At 33.4% G+C, this 24,104-nt stretch overlaps 1 protein-coding gene across 2 annotated transcripts in view; it reads left to right on the top strand.

Moving 5' to 3' along the window:
• Nucleotides 1-2,080: 2,080 nt before the first annotated feature.
• Nucleotides 2,081-24,104, top strand: part of LOC142322355 (putative cytochrome P450 6a23) — a 41,985-nt gene continuing 19,961 nt past the window's right edge. The window contains exons 1-2 of one of the 2 annotated variants that reach the window (XM_075361343.1): nucleotides 2,081-2,277; nucleotides 22,137-22,356. In XM_075361343.1, coding sequence (XP_075217458.1) covers nucleotides 2,245-2,277; nucleotides 22,137-22,356 — 253 coding nt within the window. In that variant the 5' untranslated portion in view covers nucleotides 2,081-2,244. Of the gene's footprint in view, nucleotides 2,360-22,136; nucleotides 22,357-24,104 lie in introns of both variants that reach the window. The other variant, XM_075361353.1, reaches the window with a different exon arrangement.

The raw sequence follows: 24,104 nt of genomic DNA, 5'->3' as shown, positions 1-24,104 counted from the left end.
GTTAATTATGTTTTTTGTGATAGTGTCATACTTAAGGTTATATCACGGTTTCCATTTATTTATCCAGGGAAATGCTACGGCAGTTCCTTTATTTATCCATGAAGGAGGGTATCTAGTCACTCGTGATGGGTTCTATGTAATACACTGTTATGTTTAAAATTTATTTATTTATTCATTTTATTCATGGAAAATTGACGCAACAATAATTGAAAATTATATTTATTAGCTTTTGAAATAACTTTAATATACTTAAATATTATTTAGTTAAGTATTAGGTAATATTAGAGTAAGATTAGATTATTAGATTATAAGATGAATGAAAATTTTCATTTAACCATCGAAGGTGGCACAATATATATAAAAGGCAATGTTCGTATGTGTGTCCGCTATAGACTAAAAAACTACTGGACCGATTTCGGCCCGGGTTTTTTGTAAAATGGTCCGCGTTGTCTGAACACGATTTAAAGTTATTGAAATCCTTGATCTGACCAGTAGAAAGAAAGTTAGAGGTATTTTGAACCGACTGCTGTTTTAGAGAGTGGTTTAAATTAAATCCGATAGGCAGTGCTGTTGTTTTGACATTTGGATTTATTTAAATTCTGATTTTATTTTTAAAGAGAAAGGTTAAATTTTGTGAAATTCCGTAATATTCAGTTTTTTAATGTTTTATCTACTTTCAATTGTTTTGATTGTTTTTTTTATAATACTCAAATCTAGCAATAGCGAAGCATACACCTACTATTAAATAAGAAATAATTTTTTTTTCGAAACAAATTTTATGATATCGTTATTTATTTATTTTACATTTACATATATATATATATATAAAAGCTGACAACAGAGTGATAGAACTTTCCAGTCACGTTCCAGGAAGTCCTACAACTGTAGGTTGTTTCCGACGCATAACTTACACAGATAACTTAGTTTAAAATATTTATCATTTTATTGATAAATAAAATGATTTTAGTTTATTTATTTTTTTTTAGTTTATTTAATTCAATAATTCTACCTAAAGCGAGCGCGCATACCGTCTTTAATTAGTGCAAATGTGGCGGTACTAGCGGCGACGGTCGGCACTAACTAGACTAATATAATTACATAGAACATAGAACTTAGAACATAGAACTTACATAGAACAAATTTACTTACGATCGGCAGACTGGTGTAGCCGCGAGGCTTAACGCACCAGATACAGAGTCGACCGGGGGATCGAGTTTGAGACCCGACCAGACTTATTTACTTCTTTAAATATTATTTTTGGGGTGGGGGTGCGATTTTGCGAATATGCCTTTTGCAAATATTGTTATTTTTTAATTGTTAACAAATGTGCCAAAGAAAAATATGACCTTAATTAAGTGAAATTTCGAGATACTGAGGGTGACCTTGCTCTACAGTCTCATCCCCTTGACCTTTTAAGTTGTTAATGGCATCAATGCCCTATATATAGAAGTAATCTGACCATATTTAGTTAAAATCGGTCCAGTGGTTCTGAAGATATAAGGGAATTTAGAGGTCGAGACCGAACACATATACGTATATATGTATTAAAATCCGTAATATTTCCATCCGGTTTTTTGGGTTCTTTAGCTGTCAAAACTTCAAGATCCGGTGGAAACCGGATATGCCGAAATTGGACCGGTTACAATACTTTCATTTCTAGAGCTATACCTCTGCTATAGCGTGATCTAAATGGGAAAGAAATAAAATAAAAAATTAAGTTTTTACCATGTGAAAAATAATAAAGTCCATCCGGGATTCGAACCCAAATCTTTCCGGATTAAAGGATCCAAATGAGAAGCTGATATTCTACCAACCTGTTGATATAAATAATTTTGTTTAAAATTACATCAGATTTATATATATATATATATATATAATGGTAAAAAATATCATTTTACGTAATTGTATGTATCGCAAGATATCCATCTATGAGAATTAAACAAAATTATATATAGGTTGTTCATGTTCAAGGATACAACAAGATGATTTTTGAATGATTACGTAGATAATTGCAATACCTAAAAAAAAAAAATAATAATAGTAATAATAATCCGGCTGTCATAACTAGTATTACCTGATGCAATTTAACATCACAGTGGTGTGTTTTGTTCTGAGAAGCTCATTTATTCCTAGAAGTCGAGTGCGTTTCATCAAATATTTTCATTTCTGTGGATATATATATATAAAGTTATTTTTGTTGAACCTTACTAGTTGTTTAATTCTTACACGTAACAAAATAATTTAATGAATCTTTTTCTAAGGTGCGTAAAAATAACGGTGAGTTAAATTATCTTCATTTGTTGTTATTTACAAGTTTATAAATTACGTCAAATTGAAAATTGTATAATTATTAATTCAGGTAAGTCAATTAATTATTTGAAAATATTCTAATTTAAGTTAAAGTATTTTATTAAAAAAATAAACTGGTTTTAAATGTCGGTCTGATAGTAAAATTATCGTTTTTATTTCCCCAAGTAATAATATTAAATGTGTCCTTGGCACGTGGATTTTAGTAATGAAATGTAAAGAAGCGAATTAGATGACATGTTGTAATAATTAATTATATCTTTATGATTATAACAGAAATTATACAAAATAAATCAAATTTAGAAAAATTAAATGTGATAATTTTTTTTAAATATAATTAAAATTTTAGTCGCTCAAGAGAGGCCTCTGCCAGGTGAAGCACTGTTTCATTAAAAATGCATTATTTAGTTAAATAAATTTATATATATATATATATATATATATATATATATATATATATTTTAGAAAACATTGGGCTGGCTATACTTTTTAAAAGCTTTTTAACTCGCTTTAGGAAAATCAAATCTTGCAACGCTGTATCTTTTGATCTATCGTATGAAAATCAATGAAATTTGGTACACGTATGTAATTTCGATGACAATTCATCAGCACTACGGTGTCGGAATTTGATATGACCCACCCCCACGCCCCCACGCACTACCCCTACGCTAAATTCATGCATTTAGTTGAAAATTTTAATTTCTCATCAACTATCGTATGAAAATTATTGAAATTTGGTACATGTATGTAACTTCGATGTGTAAAAATAAATATTTTTTACTTTTTTTTAGTCTTAAAAAAATGCAAAAAAAATTACAAAAATATATTTGATTACATATAAAAAATTATTTTTTAAAAAAGCTTTTATTTAACTAACATTAATATTAACATTTATAAAAAAAGAAAACAAATTAGAAAAACCCTCTAAAAAGTAAAAAAATAATAATTAAATCAAATTGAGAATTTAAAACAAAATAATATAATATATTAACAATGCACTGAAAAGTAAAAAAATAAATTATATAAATATCTAATAAATAACAGATAAATTAAAAATAAATAAATATAATAATTATTAAATTTTAAAATTAAAAGTAATGAAAATATTTAATTAAATAAAAGCATGGCGCAGTTTTTATAACAATCTTTTCGAATAAGTGTTTATAGACATTTGCTGTATTTTAAAATACATTTTTTGTTTAACGAAGTTGTTTAGTATATGTATATATGTACTTTATTTCTTCTGTAATAAAATATCTCAAGTTTTATTCTTTGATGGTTCAAATTTGCACCGAGATGACCTTTAAGGGTTTATAAGATTAAAAATAAAAATTTAATTTAGAAATCTTGCACAGTTATTACATTTTGACGGCAATCTGAAAAATTCTTAATTATTATCATTATTATAATCATAATCGTAATTATGAATTCGTTAAATAAAAATGAAACTTTTAGCGGAAAGAGTGCGTTCAATTTGGCTTAGATTACAGGTAGAATTCAAAGATGAATTTCAACTATGTGAGAACACGTACAAAGAAAGCGAGTGGGTGGGTTTTCCCAGATTGTTACTTGTAGCTAGTCAGTCTCAACGGGAGAGGTTCCATCAGACCTTTCCGCCTCCTCCCGTCGTTATTGAAAATTAAAATGAAGATTAATTGTTGTAAAAATAAATGTTGTGTTGTTTTAAATAAATTATACAAACTGCGCCACGCTTTTATTTAACTAAATATTTTCATTACTTTTAATTTTGAAATTTAATAATTATTACATTTATTTATTTATTTTTTATTTATTGGTTATTTATTATATATTTATATAATTTATTTTTTACTTTTCAGTGCATTTTTATATTTGTTAATATATTATATTTTTTTGTTTAAATTCTCAATTTGATTTAATTCTTATTTTTTTACTTTTTAGAGGGTTTTTCTAATTTGTTCCCTTTTTTTATTAATGTTAATATTAATATTAGTTAAATAAAACCTGTTGATTAGTTGAAGTTATATATCGATTTGTTGTAATTTGATTTCAGTAATAACACATTTAATATTAATAATACATATAATATTTGAGTATTTGAAGTATATTGAATAGAATTAATTTAAATGATTGATTGAATTGCTTAATGCATTGTATGTTACCGTCCCACTACATATCATCTGATCAGCTGAGCTTTTTTTTTTTTTTTTTGTTTAACCTCCGAGTCCACAGTTAATCATTACTTCAGAGGATGAGATGAATGATTTGTAGCGTTAGCGTTGAGAAAAAGAATTACAACAATCAAGGCTGCAATTACAATATTTTAAATAAGAAGAAAACATGATATTAAAACTTAACAAAACCTTTTTTAAAAAACAAGTTTTTACATGTAATCAAATATATTTTTGTAATTTTTTTTTTAAATTTAATTAAAATTTTAGTCGCTTATCTTCAAGAGAGGCCTTTGTCAGGTGAAGCACTGTCTCATTAAAAATACATTATTTAGTTAAATACATTTCTATATATATATATATTATAATTTTTTGGATTCTACTTGTAAAACTAAACAAAAAAAAATACTTATTAAAAGTGGTAATTTCTCCTTCGTTCTCCCACTGTTCACCATTTTGTTATTTTTATATACAAATTTATATTTCAAGTTCGGATAGAAGAATCACATTAATATTTGGTAAACGTCTTGGTAATAAAATTTTAAAATTAACAAAATTAAATACTTTCGCAAATGTAATTGCCTTTACCAGGATTTTAATCTTAGAATTTAGAATTCTCGACTTCGAAATGAGCTGTAATCGTCTGCTACGTTGCAACGTCACAGATGAGCGGTAGAATTAAATACGTACGTTAGAACTTCATCAATACGAGGTGACTAAGTCAACAAATTACGTTAACAGTTCTATACATGACCTAATATAACAGTGAAATGAAAACGGCAAAAAAAGCATGACATTGCATTTCAGTTTAATTAGATTTTTTTAAACCACCGATCTAGTGTGAACGCGTCTTCCCAAATCAGCTGATTTGGAAGTCAAGAGTTCCAGCGTTCAAATCCTAGTAAAGTCAGTTAATTTTATGCGGATTTGAATACTAGATCGTGAATACCGGTGTTCTTTGGTGGTTGGGTTTCAATTAATCACACATCTCAGGAATAGTCGAACTAAGACTGTACTACACTCATACATATCATCCTCATTCATTCTTTGAAGTAATATCTGAACGGTAATTCCCGGAGGTTAATCAGGATAAAGAAAGAAGTTCAATTAAATTTGTAATAAAGAATACCTTCAAAAAATACCTCAAATTTTGTTAAGGCTTTTTTTTTTCATTTGATGAACCGCGGGACACAAATATGTCATTTTATTCAATTTTTTAATGCCTTTAAGAATCGCGCCGCTAGATAGCAGTACTTGTTAGCACTAGGTACAGTACAAAAACTTGATAATGTCCTTGAAATAATAAAATTTAAAAGAAAATATACTACAGTTTGTTTTAACAGTAAATGCTGTTACGTAAATGAAAGTACTGAAGATGAAACAATTTTTTTTAATTCCGATCACTTCTTTTAAAAAAGGTATTAGTTCACAACAGATTATACTAGTTTTATTATAAAATAAATAAATATAACAGAAATAAATTCGATTGGTAAAATCGAATTTACCAATAAAAATCGAGGGTTAAACTTACGAAGTAATAGGTGCAATATTATATCACGGATTTTCGATTCGTAAACGTCATTAGTTTTATTAAAAAAGGAAAAACATGGTATGAAGTGAATGATATGACTATCAACAAAACAAAATTGGCCGTAAAATTCAGTTTGTTTGTTCTAAAAAGGCAATAAATTTGAATAATAAATCCATAAGATAATATATATATATATATGTAGTTTAAATTTATATATACATAGATTAAATGAACACAATTGAAAGTTTCATACAACAAACAAAATGAACATTACGGAACAAAATTTAACCTTTCCCTTTTACCTCTCTCCTTTTCCTTTTAGCCTTTCCCTTTTTCCCCGTTTACTTTTTTCCCATATTCCCTTTATCCGATTTTCCCATTTCCGTTTACATATTTTCCCCTTCCCCACTTCTTCCACCATTTCTCTTTCCCTGATTTCCTTTTGCCTTTCTTCTCTCCATTTCCTTTTCCCGTTTCCAATTTTTCCCTTTCTCCCATTTTCCTCGCGCGTAAATCGGACCAGTAGTTCTTTAGTCTATAGCGGACACACATATCGGAAACACTGAAATGGAATCGTAAAGTATTAAGTACAGCGTGTGTTGTTTTTACGTCCAACAGATAGCACTATTTTTAAAAAAAAGCATGTTTTTACCTGTCATTGGTGTGAAATCTTAGGTATATCAATAGTAGGTATATAAAAACACGCGCGTATTCGAATGCAAGGTTCTGTCAAAATTTCAAAGCAAACGGTAAAGAACTTTCGGAGATTTAAGATTTTGAACATTTATATTTTTATTTATATAAATATATTGATTTAAACATAACATACATATGTTTTAAATAAAAATAAAAAAAAAAAAGAATTATGTTAGAAACAAAATATAAATAAGTTTTCTCTGCGGAATTTGATAAACACATTATAAACAATAAATAAATTTTTTATTTTTTGAAAAGTATTGTTTTATTACACTGAGAAATGTGTTATAAATTATAATAACAAGCGGTTATTATAATAATAACCTTTTGTCTATGCATCGTGCGGCTCATTTCACATTCCTAGTATTTTATTGGCCCGATAACGTTTTTGGGTTGGACATAGCTGCTGTACATGGTATTGTAATTTATACTTCTTACTAAATTAATTTGACATAAAAAACGTTTTTTAAAAAAGCAAAGGTCAAAAAGATCGGCTGCAAACATAAACGATACTCTTTTTTTCTTGTTTAGTCTCCCGGAATTATCGTTAAGATAATACTTCAGAGGATGATATATATGAGTGTAAATGAAGTGTAGTCTTGTACAGTCTCAGTTCGACCATTCCTGAGATGTTCGGTTAATTTAAACCCAACCACCAAAGAACACCGGTATTCAAGATATAATATTCAAATCCGTGTAAAAATAACTGATTTTACTACGACTTGAACGCTAGAACTCTCGACTTCCAAATCAGCTGAATTGGGAAGACGCGTTCACCACTAGACCAACCCGGTGGGTTATAAACGATAACTAATTTTACAAAACCGCATTGAAAATGATACGGTTACAATTATGTGGATGAATCGCATCCTGTATTTTTACCGGATATGAATCACATGTGAACCAAGACTAATGGAATAAAATCATATTATAAATATGTACTGTACTGAACATTGTCGTGGGTTACGCAATTTAAAAAATCTGATCTGGACACCACATGACTTCCTGTATGCCTATTAAATTACATATACACATTTGTTTTACAATCAGTGGTTAATAATTATTAATAAATCAATATATCTGTATAAATAAAAATGTAAATTTTCGTTTGTTCAAAATCTTCTCTTTTTGCTGTTTAGCCTCCGGTAACTACCGTTCAGATAATACTTCAGAGGATGAATGAGGATGATATGTATGAGTGTGAATGAAGTATAGTGTTCGGTAAAGTTAACAAAAAACACACAGCTAGTATTTTCCAAAAGAAATTGGACTTTATTAGTGTAACAAATGAACTTATGTTATAATTATAATCTTAAAACATAACAGGAAATTATGAAATTAGCGTGACTTAATACTACTTAATATATCAGCTGAATTAACAAATGAATAATGCTGTTAAATACAAAAATACATGAATAAACCTTTATAAATACACAGTTTAACAGAGCAGGAAAATAAGAGAGTTGTTTACAATAATTTCAGTATAGAAGGCGTTAAATCACAATAAAATAAATAGAATTTATTCTAATAGTAAGTTTTCTTGAAAGTATTAAGTTACAAAGAAGCACAAAAACATAACTTCATATCCGGAATAATTTTCTTTAGATTAATTTAAGAGAATATGAATTCAGTGCATGAATAGATAAGAATTAATCTCGGCGATTAACAAGTTAAATTAGATTAAATGATAGAGTTGATTGCAATAAACCTTTCAAGTAAAGGTAATTTGCTCTGAGTAACTGACGTTTGAACACGAACTTTTGATGAACAACACGAAATATAATAATAGTTATCAATAATAATATATGAAATATATCGCACACAAGTTTTATAATTCTGAAGTAGTGTTTAAATTAAAAGTAGATTTGATAAGAACGATAGTTTGCATTTAATAACCCATAAAATGGGCTACACATGAACAAGGATAACATAAACGTTTAATATGAATAATTTGCACTTGCCTGTACACACACAAATATTAGCAAGAGATGAACTCGTAAAAGCAAGTACAGATGAATACATATGTAATCCTGGGCGTAGTCCGCATTGGTGTATCAGGAATACAGAGGTGTGATGTGGTTTGGTGGTAGAATGATGCGAAGAATCTCAGATGTGTAGTGACGAGTTTTGAGATTCTGCTTGAATGAGAATGTTACCACAAAGTTTGCAGTTGAGTATGGCCATAGACGACTGCACTGGTGAGATGTTGGATCTACTCTGCCGAAAAGATGGCGAAAGAAAAAGGGGGTAACCAGATCCAGGTGGTGGACAGGAGAGAGTGTGTGTAAAAGACAAGAGATGTGTGCATGTATTAGTAAGGGGACGAAAGAATGACGAGTGTATGAAAAGGGTAGTCAGAAATAACTCGATAGAAGAATGGACGCGGTCACTAAGGATGACGGCGGGAGGGTCGAACACAAGAACAAATAATAAAAACAGGTAGTTTTGACAGACACAAAACTTCGAAACAAAGCAAAATTTAACATTCCTGTAATAAGACAACGAGACCCACCCTAGCTTGGAATTCGTAGAAAATAACGGAAAACTTTACGCTAGAATGGCGTAAACATATAGTCTTGTACATTCTCAGGTCGACCATACCTGAGATGTGTGGTTAATTGAAACCCAACCACCAAAGAACACCGGTATCCACGATCTAGTATTCAAGTCCGTGTAAAAATAGCTGCCTTTACTAGGACTTGAACGCTTGAACTCTCGACTTCCAAATAAGCTTATTTGGGAAGACGCGTTCACCACTAGACCAACCCGGTGGGTTTGTTCAAAATCTTAAATCTCCAAAAGTTCTTCACTGATTGCTTTGAAATTTTTACACAACGTTGCATTCGAATACGCGCATGTTTTTATGTACCTACTTTTTATATACCTAAGATTTCACACCTGTGACAGGTGAAAACATGCTTTATTTGAAAAAAAAACAGCGCTATCTGTTGGACGTAAAAGCAACACACACTATACTAAATATTTTACGATTCCATTTCAATGTTTCCGATATGTGTCTCCGCTATAGACTAAAAAACTACTAGACCCATAACGCGCGAGGAAAAGGGAAAATTCAAAAAAGATAAAAGGGAAGAAGGAGAAAATGGAAAAAAGGAAAACGGGAAATAGGAAAGACGGGAAAATAAAGTGGAAAGGGGAAAGAGGAGAGGGAAATGAAAATAATGGAAAGAGAAGCTGGGGAGAAAAACGGAAAGGGAAGGAAATGGGAAAATGTTTAAACCGTGACAGGGGGTGAGGAAGAAATTGTAAAAGGGTGAAAGGGTAAAAAGGGAAGGTTAAATTTTGAAAAGTTCCCTAATATTCATTTTGTTAATGTTTTATCAAAATTTCAATTGTATTCATTTAATCTACATATATATATATATATTTTTCGTTATGATCTTTTTGGACCGCGTTGAACATTTTGCACAAGATGCATTTTGCATCTTCCGTCTGTTTTTCCAGTACAATTTCATTTCATCTCGTTTAACTTGTTTTTGTTCATCAGTCCACTGCCTCCCAGTTCTTGTCTTATCTGTAAGTTTCCGGAAAATGTGTTTATTAATTTTATCTCTAAACTCAGTTCTGTTACACTCATCGCCTTCGTTCAGTTGTAGTTCGCTGAGATCCTTCTTAACTTTGACATCCAATACGTAGTCGCTTTCATATTTGTTAAAAAACTAAAGACACGCTTCGTTAACCTATCATCCGACATCCTGAGTATATGACCGTAGAACTTGACCCTTCGTTTTCTCATCGTCGACGTCAGCGGTTCGTTGTTCCCTTTATAAAGTTTTTCGTTACTTCGTGGTCTGTAAGATCCGTCTTCTAGTTTTCTTGGTCCCGATGTTTTCTTCAAGATTCTTCTTTCACGTATTTCCATTTCCTTCAGTTCATTCTTTTTCCTGAGTATCAAACATTCTGATGCGTAGAGTGCCTCTGGTTTGAGCACAGTAGTGTAGTGTCTTATTTTTGATCCGTATGATATACTCTTTTTGTTGTAGATATTCTTTGTTATCTCGTATGCTCTTTCTAATTTCCTGGTCCTTTCCGTGTTGGCTGCCTCATCGAGTCCATTAGCTTGAATAATTTCTCCAAGATATTTGAAACGATCGACTCTCCTGATATTCCCTCCTTTTGTTGTTATTTCTTTCTCCTTGTGATGTCGGTATTCCATGTATTCCGTCTTCTCGTAAGATATCTGTAGTCCTGTCCTTATGGCTATTTCCTCTAGTAACTCTATCGATTCTCTAGCCTCCTCAACATTTTTTGTAATTATTGCTATATCATCTGCAAAGGCCAAATAATCCACTTTTATTTGGTTTTTACCAGCTCCTAGTCGTATTTCTTTTAATCCGTTTTCCTCTTTCTTCTTCTTCTATATATATACTGAAATCTAGCAATAGTCAAGCTTTGCCGGGTCTGCTAGTTTAAAATAAAATAAAATTAGTTATACTATATAAATATATTTAAATTTAAAAAAAAGGAAATGAAGTCTGATTCGAACCGATCTGCCTTCCCCTTGAAATATCCAAGTATTTCATTAATTAAAATTTTATTTGGCTATAACTCTGGAACCAATGAAAATAAGTACTACTTATCATAATATCGTTGAAAAGCTCTCAATGAGGGCTTATTACTGCAGTTAAGAAAAAGTCCAAAATCCAAATTTTTTGGATTTGAGCTTTTTTGGACATTTTTGGTTCAGTCGATTGCAATGAAAAGGGGAGAAGCACAACTAGATGTTACACAGTCCTAAATCCAAAATTTGAACATTCTATGGATAATCGGTTTTGAGTTACGTGAGATACGTACGAACGTACAGACGTCACGCTGAAACTAGTCAAAATGAATTCAGAGATGATAAAAATGGATATTTCCGTTGAAATTTAAAAAATTGCATTTTTCACGATTACTATCCTTCCTTGTACGATACAAGGAAGTAAAAAGAATTTCAGACAAGGAAAATTATTAGTCAACAAAAATGTTTGTTATCGTTTGTTTTTGTGGTACAGCTACGTGTAATTTCACAGAGCTAAAGGTAATTTATTTAGTCTTTTTAATTTACTTCTAAATACGTATACGTAGTTTTAATGCTTTCCATATAACTACTAAAATTTTGAATTTTTTTTCGCATCTGACCTTGTTTTGGGGGACTCCACTTTATAACAGCGTTGTAGCGGGGTTGTACTATATATTATTATTATTAATCAAATAGTAATCAAAAATGTTTAAATATCTTTTTTAAGACATCTTTGTTTATATCATTAAATTTTAATGTTGTTTTTGTTTAATAATTACTACTAGTAATTAACAGAAATTATCAAACCTAATCAACATACGATATCTATTATTATAATGAATATAATTTCGCACGTGTATAGTTACTATTATGAGCAGAAATTATACAAGGAAAATGAATATGCTACTTCATAAATGCGTTTTACTAAGTCAACAACAAAGATAATTTCTTTGAATATTAGTAATTTATTTAATTAGTTTGTCTGTGTATACGTAACTTCTCACTCAACCACCTCCCCTCGCACACTGACTATGTATGTACAGAATTTAAATAACTATTTCTTCGCAAAACAATTATAAAAACGAGGGATTCAAAGTCAAAGAAGTTATTTCCTCATTAATAATTTAACTGGTTTAAAGGTATTCTCAATTCCATTCTATTATATGCCAATTTTTAACTTTTTTTTAAACGTTTTTTTCTATTTTTTACATATCCCTCCATCACCAAATTAACTAAATCTAAATTGGAAAACAACCTGCTACGTCGTTCGAAAGTTTTCCGCCTAACAAACAAACCACAAAATTTTTCAGAAATTTAATTTTATTTTATTTATTTGCTTTTCTTTTTTAACCCACTATGTTTTTTTTTCACGTTTGTCCTGAAATCTTGCATCCTTAATTTAACATACTTCCTGACATCGCCGATTGATGAAATTTTGTGCAGTTACTAAGGTCGGATGACAATACAATATTCCACCATTACTTTTGCAATCATCCCTCCGTAAGGCAGTAAATTAAGGATGGAAAATAAGGGTGCGGATGTAAAAAATTGTAAAATCTGCAAAACGACTATGCGTGATTTTTGGGATCGCAGATGACAAACCCGATACCCGTTTGATATAAAAAAATAACAAAAACTTGATAAGGGAGTTGTTGTGGTCTCGAATTTGACATTTTGTCATCACTCATATATATATATATATATATATATATATATATATACAGATGATTTTTCACGGGCAGTATGTTGAGACACAGCTCCTGACGATTCACTCGGCTCCGTATAATTCACTATAAAAACTTCAATATAAAACTTTTTTTTCTTCTGTTCTCCTTGGCTTGATCTGCAGTCAAGATGACTGGTTTACTTGGCATTTCTCCAGCCACCATCCCATTCGGTTGCTCTAAAGCATAAGACCGAATATCTGTGCCACAAACGGCTACTGAACCTCGAAACAGTTTAGCGACCAGTGTTCTAAATACCTCCTAGAGCTTAGCTAACAGAGTGAGCAGACTAAGCGCGGGGCCATACGCCACCGACTTAGTGTCCCAACCGCTCATTTGTCATCATATATTTACTAAAATGGGTAGACGCACCCCGACAACTACTAAAAATATATACATAAAATCCGTAAATTAAAATTTACTTTGTCTAGTCAGCAATTCGCTGCCACTCCTAGGTCGCTGAATGCCAGCAAGTACTTGTATACCATATTAAAGCGCTTGGAGCCATATTAATTGGCTGATGATCAGCCACGTAATCTCTAGGTTAGCTTCCCACAGCAGTACGGTAGGAGTCTTTTCCCCTTAGGTAAACTACTGATGTCGGTTGAACAAAGCAACCGCATCAAGGAACTCCCACACGATCCGACAATGCGGCTCTCACCACATTGACTCGCCGCTAGTGAGTGGCTAATTTTCCCCTTGACCTCTAAGTTCCAGGGTGACCCGGTCTGGCCCTCCCAAGAGCTGGGCAGTCAAACATCAGCTGTTCATTTGACTGGACCTCCCCACAGACGCACAGCTCATCAGCTGCCAGGCGGAACCGAAACAGATATTGGTTTAAATTAACATGGTTGGTGAGCACCCGGGCACCAGATGCCCTTAAAAACGACCTTGATGCATACCATCCCCCCAGATCCTGCAAACATTTATACAAGGATCTTCCGTTAGTCGTGGTATGCCATTCCAGCTGTCATGCATTCATCGCGAGGCTCTGCAGCCTCTTCCGCAGGCAGGAGATGGGTAACTAAGCGAAATTTAGATCCGATGCATTGTGAACGCCGTTCCGCTCCAGTATTGGCACGGTTCGAAACCACATTCTAAACACCTCGGCCTCCTGAACTCTTCGCAATTTCCACATGGCTGACCAAACTTTCACCACTAAATCGATTGGGAGAGCCTTTCCCAATACGGTGGTAGCCTCGTAGGAGGTTGTTTTTAAAAAACACTAGTGCATACAATTAAGGCTCTGCGCTGGGCACTCCTTAAATTTTGAAGACGTGCTCTATTCATATCCAACCTATGCGCCCAGACGGGGACCGCGTAAGAAGTCATGCTTTCAAAGACACCTCGGTACACCACTTTTGGCGGCCCGACAACCCATAGTCTTTCCGAGAAATCCTCCTAAGTTACCGCTCTTGGTTAATGTGGTTGCTAAAAAGCAACTTCTCATCAAACAAAACACCTAGGTACTTATGAAATCTAACTCGGCTGATTACACAGCCTTTATACTTAATGTGTGAGTTACGACTGTACGATAATTTATCTGCACCTTGAAAAGCATGTACTTCGTCTTAGGCACAGAAACCCTTAAATTCTGCATGTCCATCCAGCCCTCTGCGGTTGACAAAGCTGCTTGCGCTCGGTCTTCTAGCTACCGTCGTGAGTTACTACGAACTAATAGGAAACAGTCATCAGCGAAAGCCTGAGCGTGACCCCTTCTGGGAATGTCAATCCCAGAAACCCGTTAAAGACCAGGTTCCATAGCAAGGGACCGAGAACGGAACCCTGCGGGCTTCCCCTGGTGACGGATTTTTCCTCAGCTAGGTGCGCATCTTTAAACAGAGCCGAGCGGTTAGACAAGTAGTCACGTACTACGGCCTCTAGGGCTACGGGAACATTGCGGCGTTCCAACTCATAGAGGACAGAACTTCAACATAAGGAAGGAAATGCTGCCTCCATGTCAATAAAAATTGCCAAAACATATTTACAGTCGGCGCTTTCCACCTCGGAAAGAGTATTTAAGATGCAATCCTCGGTGCCAGCCCCTTTCAAGAAGCCATACTGGCCTCGATTTAGAAAACAGTTCATAGCGATGTTTTCCAGATCCGTTCCACAACCAGCTTTTTCAGCAACTTACTGAAAAACGGCAAGAGGCTGACGGATCGATAACTACTGACCTCACTCTGATACTTTCCTGATTTTAAGAGCACCCTCACCAAAGCTACCTTCCAGCAAGACGGAAAGCAGCCCCAGCTTAGGCAACCCGAGAACAGCCTGCCAAACGGCTCAGCAGATGGTAGAAAATATCCGTGTCAAGTTGGATCTGCAGTAAAGTTTAACTCAACCCAGTAGAGTGTCCTTTAACTCAAACGAGCCTTCCCGCCCACCGGCAATATGTCCTGTACGGCAGGTCGGCTCGCCGGTTTGGATCTTTTGATTCTTCGATTCGCCTCCCTCAAACCACCGGAGAAGGGTGAACCGGGCCCTACTATGTCATTCCCGAGTCCTTCCTCAGTGACTGGGACTCGGTCTGTACATTTTATATTATTTTACTTTATGCCTGCCTTAAACCGCCAGGCGGAGGAAACCGGGCCCGACTATGTCGTTGCTGGACCCCACCCAACGGCCGGGTCTCGATCTTTTTATCTCCCTTTTTTCTTTTTTTTTCTCTTTCTTTTTTTCCTTTTTCCCCCCTTTTTTTATTCTATCTCAACATTAAAGTCTCTCATCCATTTCTTACATCTGTCGCTTTAGTTTTTAGGATCTCGGTGACCAGGTTCTCAACTATCCTCCATTCTTGATGACCTCTAACCATGCATGCTAGTATTGTATCTGTAGTGACATCCAAGACACGGGTTCCCTCTCTACGTTCTTCCCATTTGACGAATTCAATTATCGTGTGTTGGGGGAGTCTTCACTTCTGCAATAGACACAGTTAGCAAATTCTCTCTTTCTAGACCTATTCAGATAGTCACCGAATTCCCCGGCCGGAGAGAAACTGAGAGATGATCCAGCCATGGTCTCAATCTGGATATTAACCTTCGCGTCCAGGAACTTGTACGGGTCGTGTTCCACTCTTCCTGCCATTCTTGATATAACAATCCGGTAGCGTCTTTCTTGTTCATGCCTTCGTAGACTCGCTTTCTTCTCCGGACCTGAAGATGAATGGGTGGTACCTCGGCCAGTACCCCTGCAGTGGCTGTAAAAACAGTTCTATAACATGATGAAATTTTCAAATTCATTCTTTGTTGTAGGGAGTTTAGTCTAATTTTGTTCTTCTGAATGTTAAAAGCAGAAAACCAAGCCGGAGTGACATACACTATGATGGACGTCACTGCTGTGAGAATCAGTATTTCTTTCGTGGTGTTTGGCACCCATGTGTTTCCCATTAAGTGTCCTAAAGGGTTTATGGTTTTCTCAGCCTTACACATAACCATCTCAAACTGCTTGTTAAATTTTCCTGGTTGTTGGAACCAAATCCCTAGATATTTTATGCATGGCATCTTTGCGACCTGATAACCGTACACTCTGACGTGTATGGGTCTGATTTTACGTTTCCCTACCATCGTGAAAACTGAGTTTTCTTGAGTTCGAGACTTAGCTCTTTGGATTAGAGCCGTCTGCTCGCCTGTTTAATCGCTCTATTCGCTCTGTAATCGACGTCTTCTTTTTCACGTCCTGAAACTAGCAGTGCTAGGTCAACCGCATAATCAATCAAAGGGATCCTACCTTCGGGAACCCTAGCTTCAAAATCCCATCATTATAAAACTTCACTATGTAAAAACTTCACTAATTCGTTACTTTGTATAGTAGATGTTTGATTAAAAATTTGTTTGATATTTTATAAATATATTAGAAATTTCAATATGCGAGGTGTGTGAGAAAAATAATGAGACTGACTTTTTACTTACCAAGGTTTTTTCAAACAACAATATTTTCCCATTCAAAATAGTTCCCTTGGGCAGCTATACACCGGCGGAGTCATTGTTCCCACTTCTGATAGCAGCGCTGGAAGGCTTCAACTGGTAGGGCTTTTAACTGGTCGGTCACAGTCTTTTGAATGTTCTCCAGAGTTCCAAAATGGCGTCCTTTTAAGACATGGTTCAATTTCAGGAAAAGGAAAAAGTCACAAGGACTCAAATCAGGTGAATAGGGGGGTTGAGGAACTATAGGAATGCGTTTTGAGGTCAAAAATTTCCTGATGGAAATGGCCGTGTGACACGGGGCATTGTCATGATGAAGCATCCACTTGCCTGCAATTTCTGATCTCACGCGAATCACTCTTTTCCTGAGCCTTTCAAGGACACCTTTGTAAAACACTTGGTTAACAGTTTTTCCTGGAGGAATAAATTCATTATGCAAGATACCCCTACTGTCAAAAAAGCAAATCAGCATGGTTTTGATCTTCGATTTGTTCATTCGACATTTCTTCGGTCGAGGAGATAACGGAGTGTGCCACTCGAAACAAAGCGGCAGCCACTCTCGTTTTGCCGCTTTGTTTCGGGATCGTACTCAAATATCCAGGATTCATCACTTGTGATCACACGAGTGAAGACTTCTTGGTCTTTGGCAATCCTCTCAAGAAGATCAACGCACACGTTTCTTCGATTGTTCTTCTGTTCCGTTGTGAGGTTTTTCTTCACCGTTTTCGAACAAACCATTCGCATGTCCAAATCGTCTGTCAAAATTTAATGTAGGTAAAAGTGTTTAAATTTAACTGTTCGCTCATCATTCTTATTGTTAAACGACGATCTGATCTCAAAAGAACCCTCACACGCTCAACGTTTTCGTCAGATTTTGAAGTTGAAGGTCTCCCAGAGCGAGATTGATCTTCAACGTGTTCTTGGCCTTCCAAAAATGATTTGGCGCTGTCCAAAATCTGAAATGATTTTGTTCCAAAATCTGATGGCGCTGTCAAAAATAATGTGTTGGCTGAACGGAGTTGAAACTCGTACTGAGCATGTGAAAAGGATGAGCAAACCGGTTTAGCACATACCGGTAGACACAGCGTTGCCAGATCGCTCGCAGTGTTACCAATCTCATTACTTTTCTCACACACCTCGTATGATGTTATCTTTTGAAATCCAAGTTAACCTACTAATTAAACTCATGCAATGTATGATAATAATTTGATTAAAGTATGACTAAAATGTGAAAAAGCAAGTTTTTAAAAATTTAGAAAATTTTTGTAATATTTTTCAACATAGTCATATTGTTAATCGATACATTTAAACTATCGATTTTATAACATTTTAATATTCTCAGTGTAATGCGATTTGTCCAACACTGAGAAACAAGCGGTTGTCTCAGCTTTGACCTCGTTATGTAAAATAAATCTTAGTCCAGCTAGCATTTCTTCAGGTTTAAGAAAAGAAAATAATATCTGGAATTCAAATCCTGCCAATACGGCGCGTAAGGAAGCACTTCAAAGCGTAGGTCATGTTGTTTTACAGCAACAACCCGCGAGAATGGAGGCGCATTATTGCGGTTAAAAAATAATTTCTTCTTGCCCAGATGTGAACTTTAGTGTCAACAACGCCCTTCAGTCGTCAAGTAGTGAAGTGTAATACTCTCCGATGATGTTCGTGCCTTTTAACAGGTATACTATGAGCACCGTACCACGATAATTCTAAAGACCGTAACCGTGGACTTTTCCTGCAGATGGAATCGTTTTCGCTTCCTTTGGATCGCTTTCACCTACCTCTGCTCGCTGTTTCTGATATAATGTTTTCTTCTGCGATTACAAATTCAGCGTAATCGGGTTTATCTAATCACCGTTTAACTGTTGTGTCGAATGTGGTTTTGGTCGACTGTTAACGAACACGCACTCATGATTTACCGATTATTAATGGGTGATAGGACAGCATTACAGAATGCCGAAGATTTAATGAAAGAATTTGGTAGCTTCTGATACCTAAGACAAGACTGTTTGTTATTTCCTACTCTTTACTTATTTATTAATGAAATAAATGAGTATGTGAATGAGATTTTTGTGGTCTGGTAATCTTAACGTAAGAGAATTACCGAATGCAAATGAATTACAAAAATTGTTCATTACAAAAATGGTAGAATAGTATAGTTACAAAAAATAAAAAAATGTGGTGTTTAGAGCAGAGGGATAATTGGAAGGGTCATACATGAGCAATGGTTTTGAGGAAATAAAAATTTGGCAAAATAAAAATCTGATGTGGAAAATATTTAAAGCGTAAAAAAGTGTTTAAAGTGGCAGCTAGTACCTCCACACCCGCGCGAATTAAATACGGTTTGCGCGCGCGCTTTAATTAGATTCATTGAATTAAATGAACAAAAAAATATATATTTAAATAAAATAATAAATATTTTAAGTAAAGTTATATATGTATGCCATACATCAGAAACAACCCACAGTTGTAGGATATTCACCTGGAACGCGACTGGAGTCATAAAACTGTGTTGTCAACATTTTTAAAGAGATGGTAACACAATTCTAACCTTTCCATCAAACATTTTGAGTTACCCCCCCCCCCTCATAGGTATTTTAAAATGTTAGTCTAATATTGAAAAAAAAAATTCATTTCAAGGCAGGAATATTTACTCCGTTTATTTTTTTTTATTTTTAACTGCTGATACATTTTCATCTATACATATTTAAAAATGAAAGTTTGTTTGTTTGTCCCGTATGTGTTCCTATACTATTCATCCGATTGGAATGAAACTTTGGTGAGTTGTTTTGTGTGCACGCCTGTGAAGGTTTCTTCATTAGCTTGGACCCGCAAAGTGGCGCTAAGGTCGAGATATTTCGAATAATTGTATTTATGGTCCGATTTGGTTCATATTCATAATATATATTAATGACGTGACAAGAAACATTTTTGCAAAAACTACACACACTAGGAGGCACCGGTGTCGAGATATTTAAGAGATCAATATACAAACAGACTTTCTTCTTCTATATATATGTATGTATGTATGTATGTATGTATGTATGTATAAAAAAGGCAATGTTCGTATGTGTGTCCGCTATAGACAAAAAACTATTGGACTGATTGACGCCCAGGTTTTTGCAAAATGGTCCGCGTTGTCCAGAGAAGGTTTAAAGCTATTGAAATTTTCGATCTGTCCAGTAGAAAAAAAGTTATAGGAGTATTTTTAACCGATTACTGTGTTTAGACAGTAGTTTGAATTAAATCCGATAGGTAGTGCTGTTGTTTTGACAACTGGATTTATTTACATTCTGATTTTTATAAAGTGAAAGGTTAAATTTTGTGAAGTTCCATAATGTTCAGTTTTTAAATGTTCTATCAAACTTTCAATTGTGTTCGTTTAATCTATCCATATATATATATGTGTGTGTGTGTCTATAGCAAAGCATGTCATGCCTACTAGTACTTTACAAACACTAATTATATAACTTGTAAAAATTGTTACATTTAGTAACTTTTATTGCTTTGTTTGTGGATTACAATCTAAATAATACGTAGTATAATAAAAATTATTCATTATAAACAATCTTCAACTGAAATAATTACAAGATAAATAATATCTTTCATTATTTCTATTGAGGATGCAAATAAATAAATTTTACTGTTATTAATCTTTTTTTTTTTACTTTATCATATGTATAAGTAAGAACATATCCAGAAATTCATAACTTTGTATTCTGTTTTTACTTCCTTGTACGAAGTAAAGGAAGTATTATGATCGCGAAAAATTTCGGTTTTCATATTTCAATGGAAGTATCCATTTTGACTATCCTTGAATCCATTTTGACCAGTTTCGGCGTGACGTCTGTATCTCGCATAACTAAAAAACGATTAGCCGTAGAACGATGAAATTTTTAATTTACAACTGTTGTAACATCTAGTTGTGCACCTCCCATTTTAATTGAAATCGACTGGACCAGAAGTGTCCAAAAAGCCCAAAATCCAAAAAAAAAGACTTTGGAATTTTTCTTAACTGCAGTAATAAGTCCTAATTGAGAGTTTTTCAACGATATATCATAAGTGGTACATATTTTCAATGGTTCCACAGTTGTAGCCAAATAAAATTTTAACTAATAAAATATGTGGATCTTGTAAGGGGAAGGTACATCGGTTTGAATCAGACTTCATTTCCTTTTTTTTAACTTTTTTTTTAATTTAAATATATTGATTTATTAAAAATTATTAACCTCTGATTGTAAAAAAGGTTTTACGATAAATCATAATTCAATAATAACAATAAAAAATAAATATCAGAAGTTATTAATGAAATTAAATGTTATGTACTTTTCATTTTAAAAAATTGTGTATATGTACAAGGACATCTGTGAAGGACGAATTAAGGAAATATTGTGATCGCCAAAAATTTCGGTTTACAGATTTCAACGGAAATATCCATTTTGACCATCCCTGAATCCATTTTGACTAGTTTCGGCGTGACGTCTGTACGTACGTATGTATCTCGCATAACTCAAAAACGATTAGTCGTAGGATGTTGCAATTTTGGATTTAGGACTATTCTAACATTTAGTTGTGCACCTCCCCTTTTTATTACAATTGACTAAAACAAAAGTGTCCAAAAAAAGCCCGAAATCCAAAAAGAAATTGGATTTTGGACTTTTTTTAACTGCAGTAATAAGCCCTCATCTAGAGCTTTTCAACGATATATCATCTTGTAATTATTTTCATTGGTTCCGGAGTTATAGCCAAATAAAACTTTAATTAATGAAATGTTTGGATATTACAAGGAGAAGGCACATCGGTTTGAATCAAACTTCATCTCCTTTTTTCAATTTTTTTAAATTTAAATATACTGATCTATGAATAATTATTAACCTCTGATTGTAAAAAACAATTTACGATAAATATTAATTCAATAATAACAATAAAAATAAAAAAAATATCGGAAATTATTAATGAAATAAAATTTTATGTACTTTTTATTTTAAAAATATGTGTATATGTAATTTAATTGGAGTACACGGAAGTCATGTGATGTCCACATCATATTTTTAATGTTACATAGAATGTAATGAAAATTATAGATTGGAGAGACCAGGTAATATTTAAGCAACAAATGTCTATAGCTGTTACCATCTCAGCCTTTCTGTAATGTGTTTTTTATTGCTCAACTTACAAGTTATCAAAGTAGGTCATTTTTCTATGTGCTTTTTATTTGTGACAATATAGATTAAAATTATTTATATTTTATATAAGGAACAATTTGTTTTTATTATTTTTAAACAGATGGGTGTAATATTTGAAGACTTTTGGATCGAAGCAGTGCTAGGGATTATAGGATTGTTTATAGGATTTTATCATTTTTGGACTTTAAATTATAATTACTGGAAAGAACGTAATATCGCATATATTCCTCCAGTTTTTCCTTTCGGTAACACAAAGGATGCTACTTTATCTACTAGATTTACTGGATATGTTTTCAGAGATCTTTATTTTCAACTGAAAGGTATGGTAAAATCATTTTCAAATTTTTGTTTATTATTTGTATTATATAATTGATTATTTTAAACTATTTTTTTTTTAATTTGCAATCATTTAAAAAAAAAAAAAAATTATTGAGTATGTGAAATAACTTAATTTTGGTGTGATTTAAATTAATTCTAACTGTGAATTTTAAACAGTTTCATATGAATTATCATTAGCTTCTATTTATAACATCTTATTGCACATTTCTGTCATATATGATACAATATTCTTAAAATTCATTCGCATAACAGCCAAAATACCACGCCTCTGGAACTGTGAAGCGCACAGTTCCATACAAAAATTGTTTAATCTTTTTCATAAACTGAGGGATGGCTACTGACATTAAATTAAGGATTATATTGTAACAAGACTGGTATAACGGTCCTGAGTAATGGATTCCTACCGATTATTATGAAAGTAATAATTAATATAATAATTGGAAGAATCCAGAAAGGGACAAAAAGGAGAACCCTTTTTGTTAAGTATAGGTCCGTTTAACAATCGCCCCTTGTTATACTGCCCGCTAACACAGAATGAACACCGGTTGTACGGTGAGAAGAAACCAGGTTTGGAATTCATGGGAACGAAAACCTCGGTCAATTGTTCTCACGCTTCGACTTGGGTCCGGTCTGACAGGTAAAGAGGCTATCATTATAAATAGTCAGGATAAGAGTCAAAAGGAGAGTTCTATTAAAACCAGTCTGCGAGGCATTACGGAATCGGATGCGCAAGGGCAGTTCTGCGAGGAGAGGCTGCGAGTTTTGTGGAGCCGTGTGGGTTCGACGGAGTTCTGCGAACCAGTCTACCTAGACGTACGACGACGGTCCAGCGTGGAGAGTCACAGGTGTGTCTGCGAAACGTCAGTCCAGCGAGGAGAGTATCCAGTTCGATACGATTAAGGTGACGACACGAAGTAAATCCAAGTATACAAGAAATACTATCGGTGAGTTACAGTAAAACTATAAACGTTTAAGCGAAAGAAATAATGCAATAGAATTCATTCATAAACTGTTAAGATAGACAACAAAAGCGATTTGCAAGTGAATTTTATAAGATTGTTTGTTAATACAAGGCTACTGGTTGAAAAGGGTTAAGAGTAGCAATTTCTTTTGTTAATGGGTCTAGTTTTCTAATTGTCTATCTGGAATAAATTCCGAATGATTATTTATTTTGAACTCTATCTTATGCGTAATCTGTATTTATTTCTTACTATCGACATTATTATCTCTATTTGATGTGTAATATTTTGGTTGTCATTCTCTGTTGTTTACGTTTTGTATTTTGCTCTGTTTTTATGCCATGCTTACTGTTTCGATTATGTTATGTCTTACGTCATGTAATTATTGTTTACTACTATTATCCTGACTATTATAGTGGTTGTAATTACTATATTAATATTTGTGTTCAATAACTGCTTTATTATTATTATTTTTGTATTTATCATCATTGTTACTATTATTAATTTGCCTGGTTATAATCTGAACATTTCAAACCAATAAACTGTAATTATATAAACATTCTAAATTATCAACAACCTCTCAATATCCTGAACGAGCCACGGAATACGCGACAATATATTGTACAAATACAAAGAAGGAATGAAAGAAAAACGACTCATTATATTAAATGTTATCAATAATATCAAGTGGAAATAGGGGGTGCTGCAGTTCTACAGTGTCTATACCCGAGCCGCCACTGATCATTTCCTTCATTCTTACTACTACTCAT

Source organism: Lycorma delicatula, chromosome 1, assembly GCF_047948215.1.
Source record: "Lycorma delicatula isolate Av1 chromosome 1, ASM4794821v1, whole genome shotgun sequence".
NCBI classification, from domain to species: Eukaryota; Metazoa; Arthropoda; class Insecta; order Hemiptera; family Fulgoridae; genus Lycorma; species Lycorma delicatula.
Note: the sequence above shows the minus strand (reverse complement) of the source record. Positions and strands in the feature narration are given on the sequence as shown.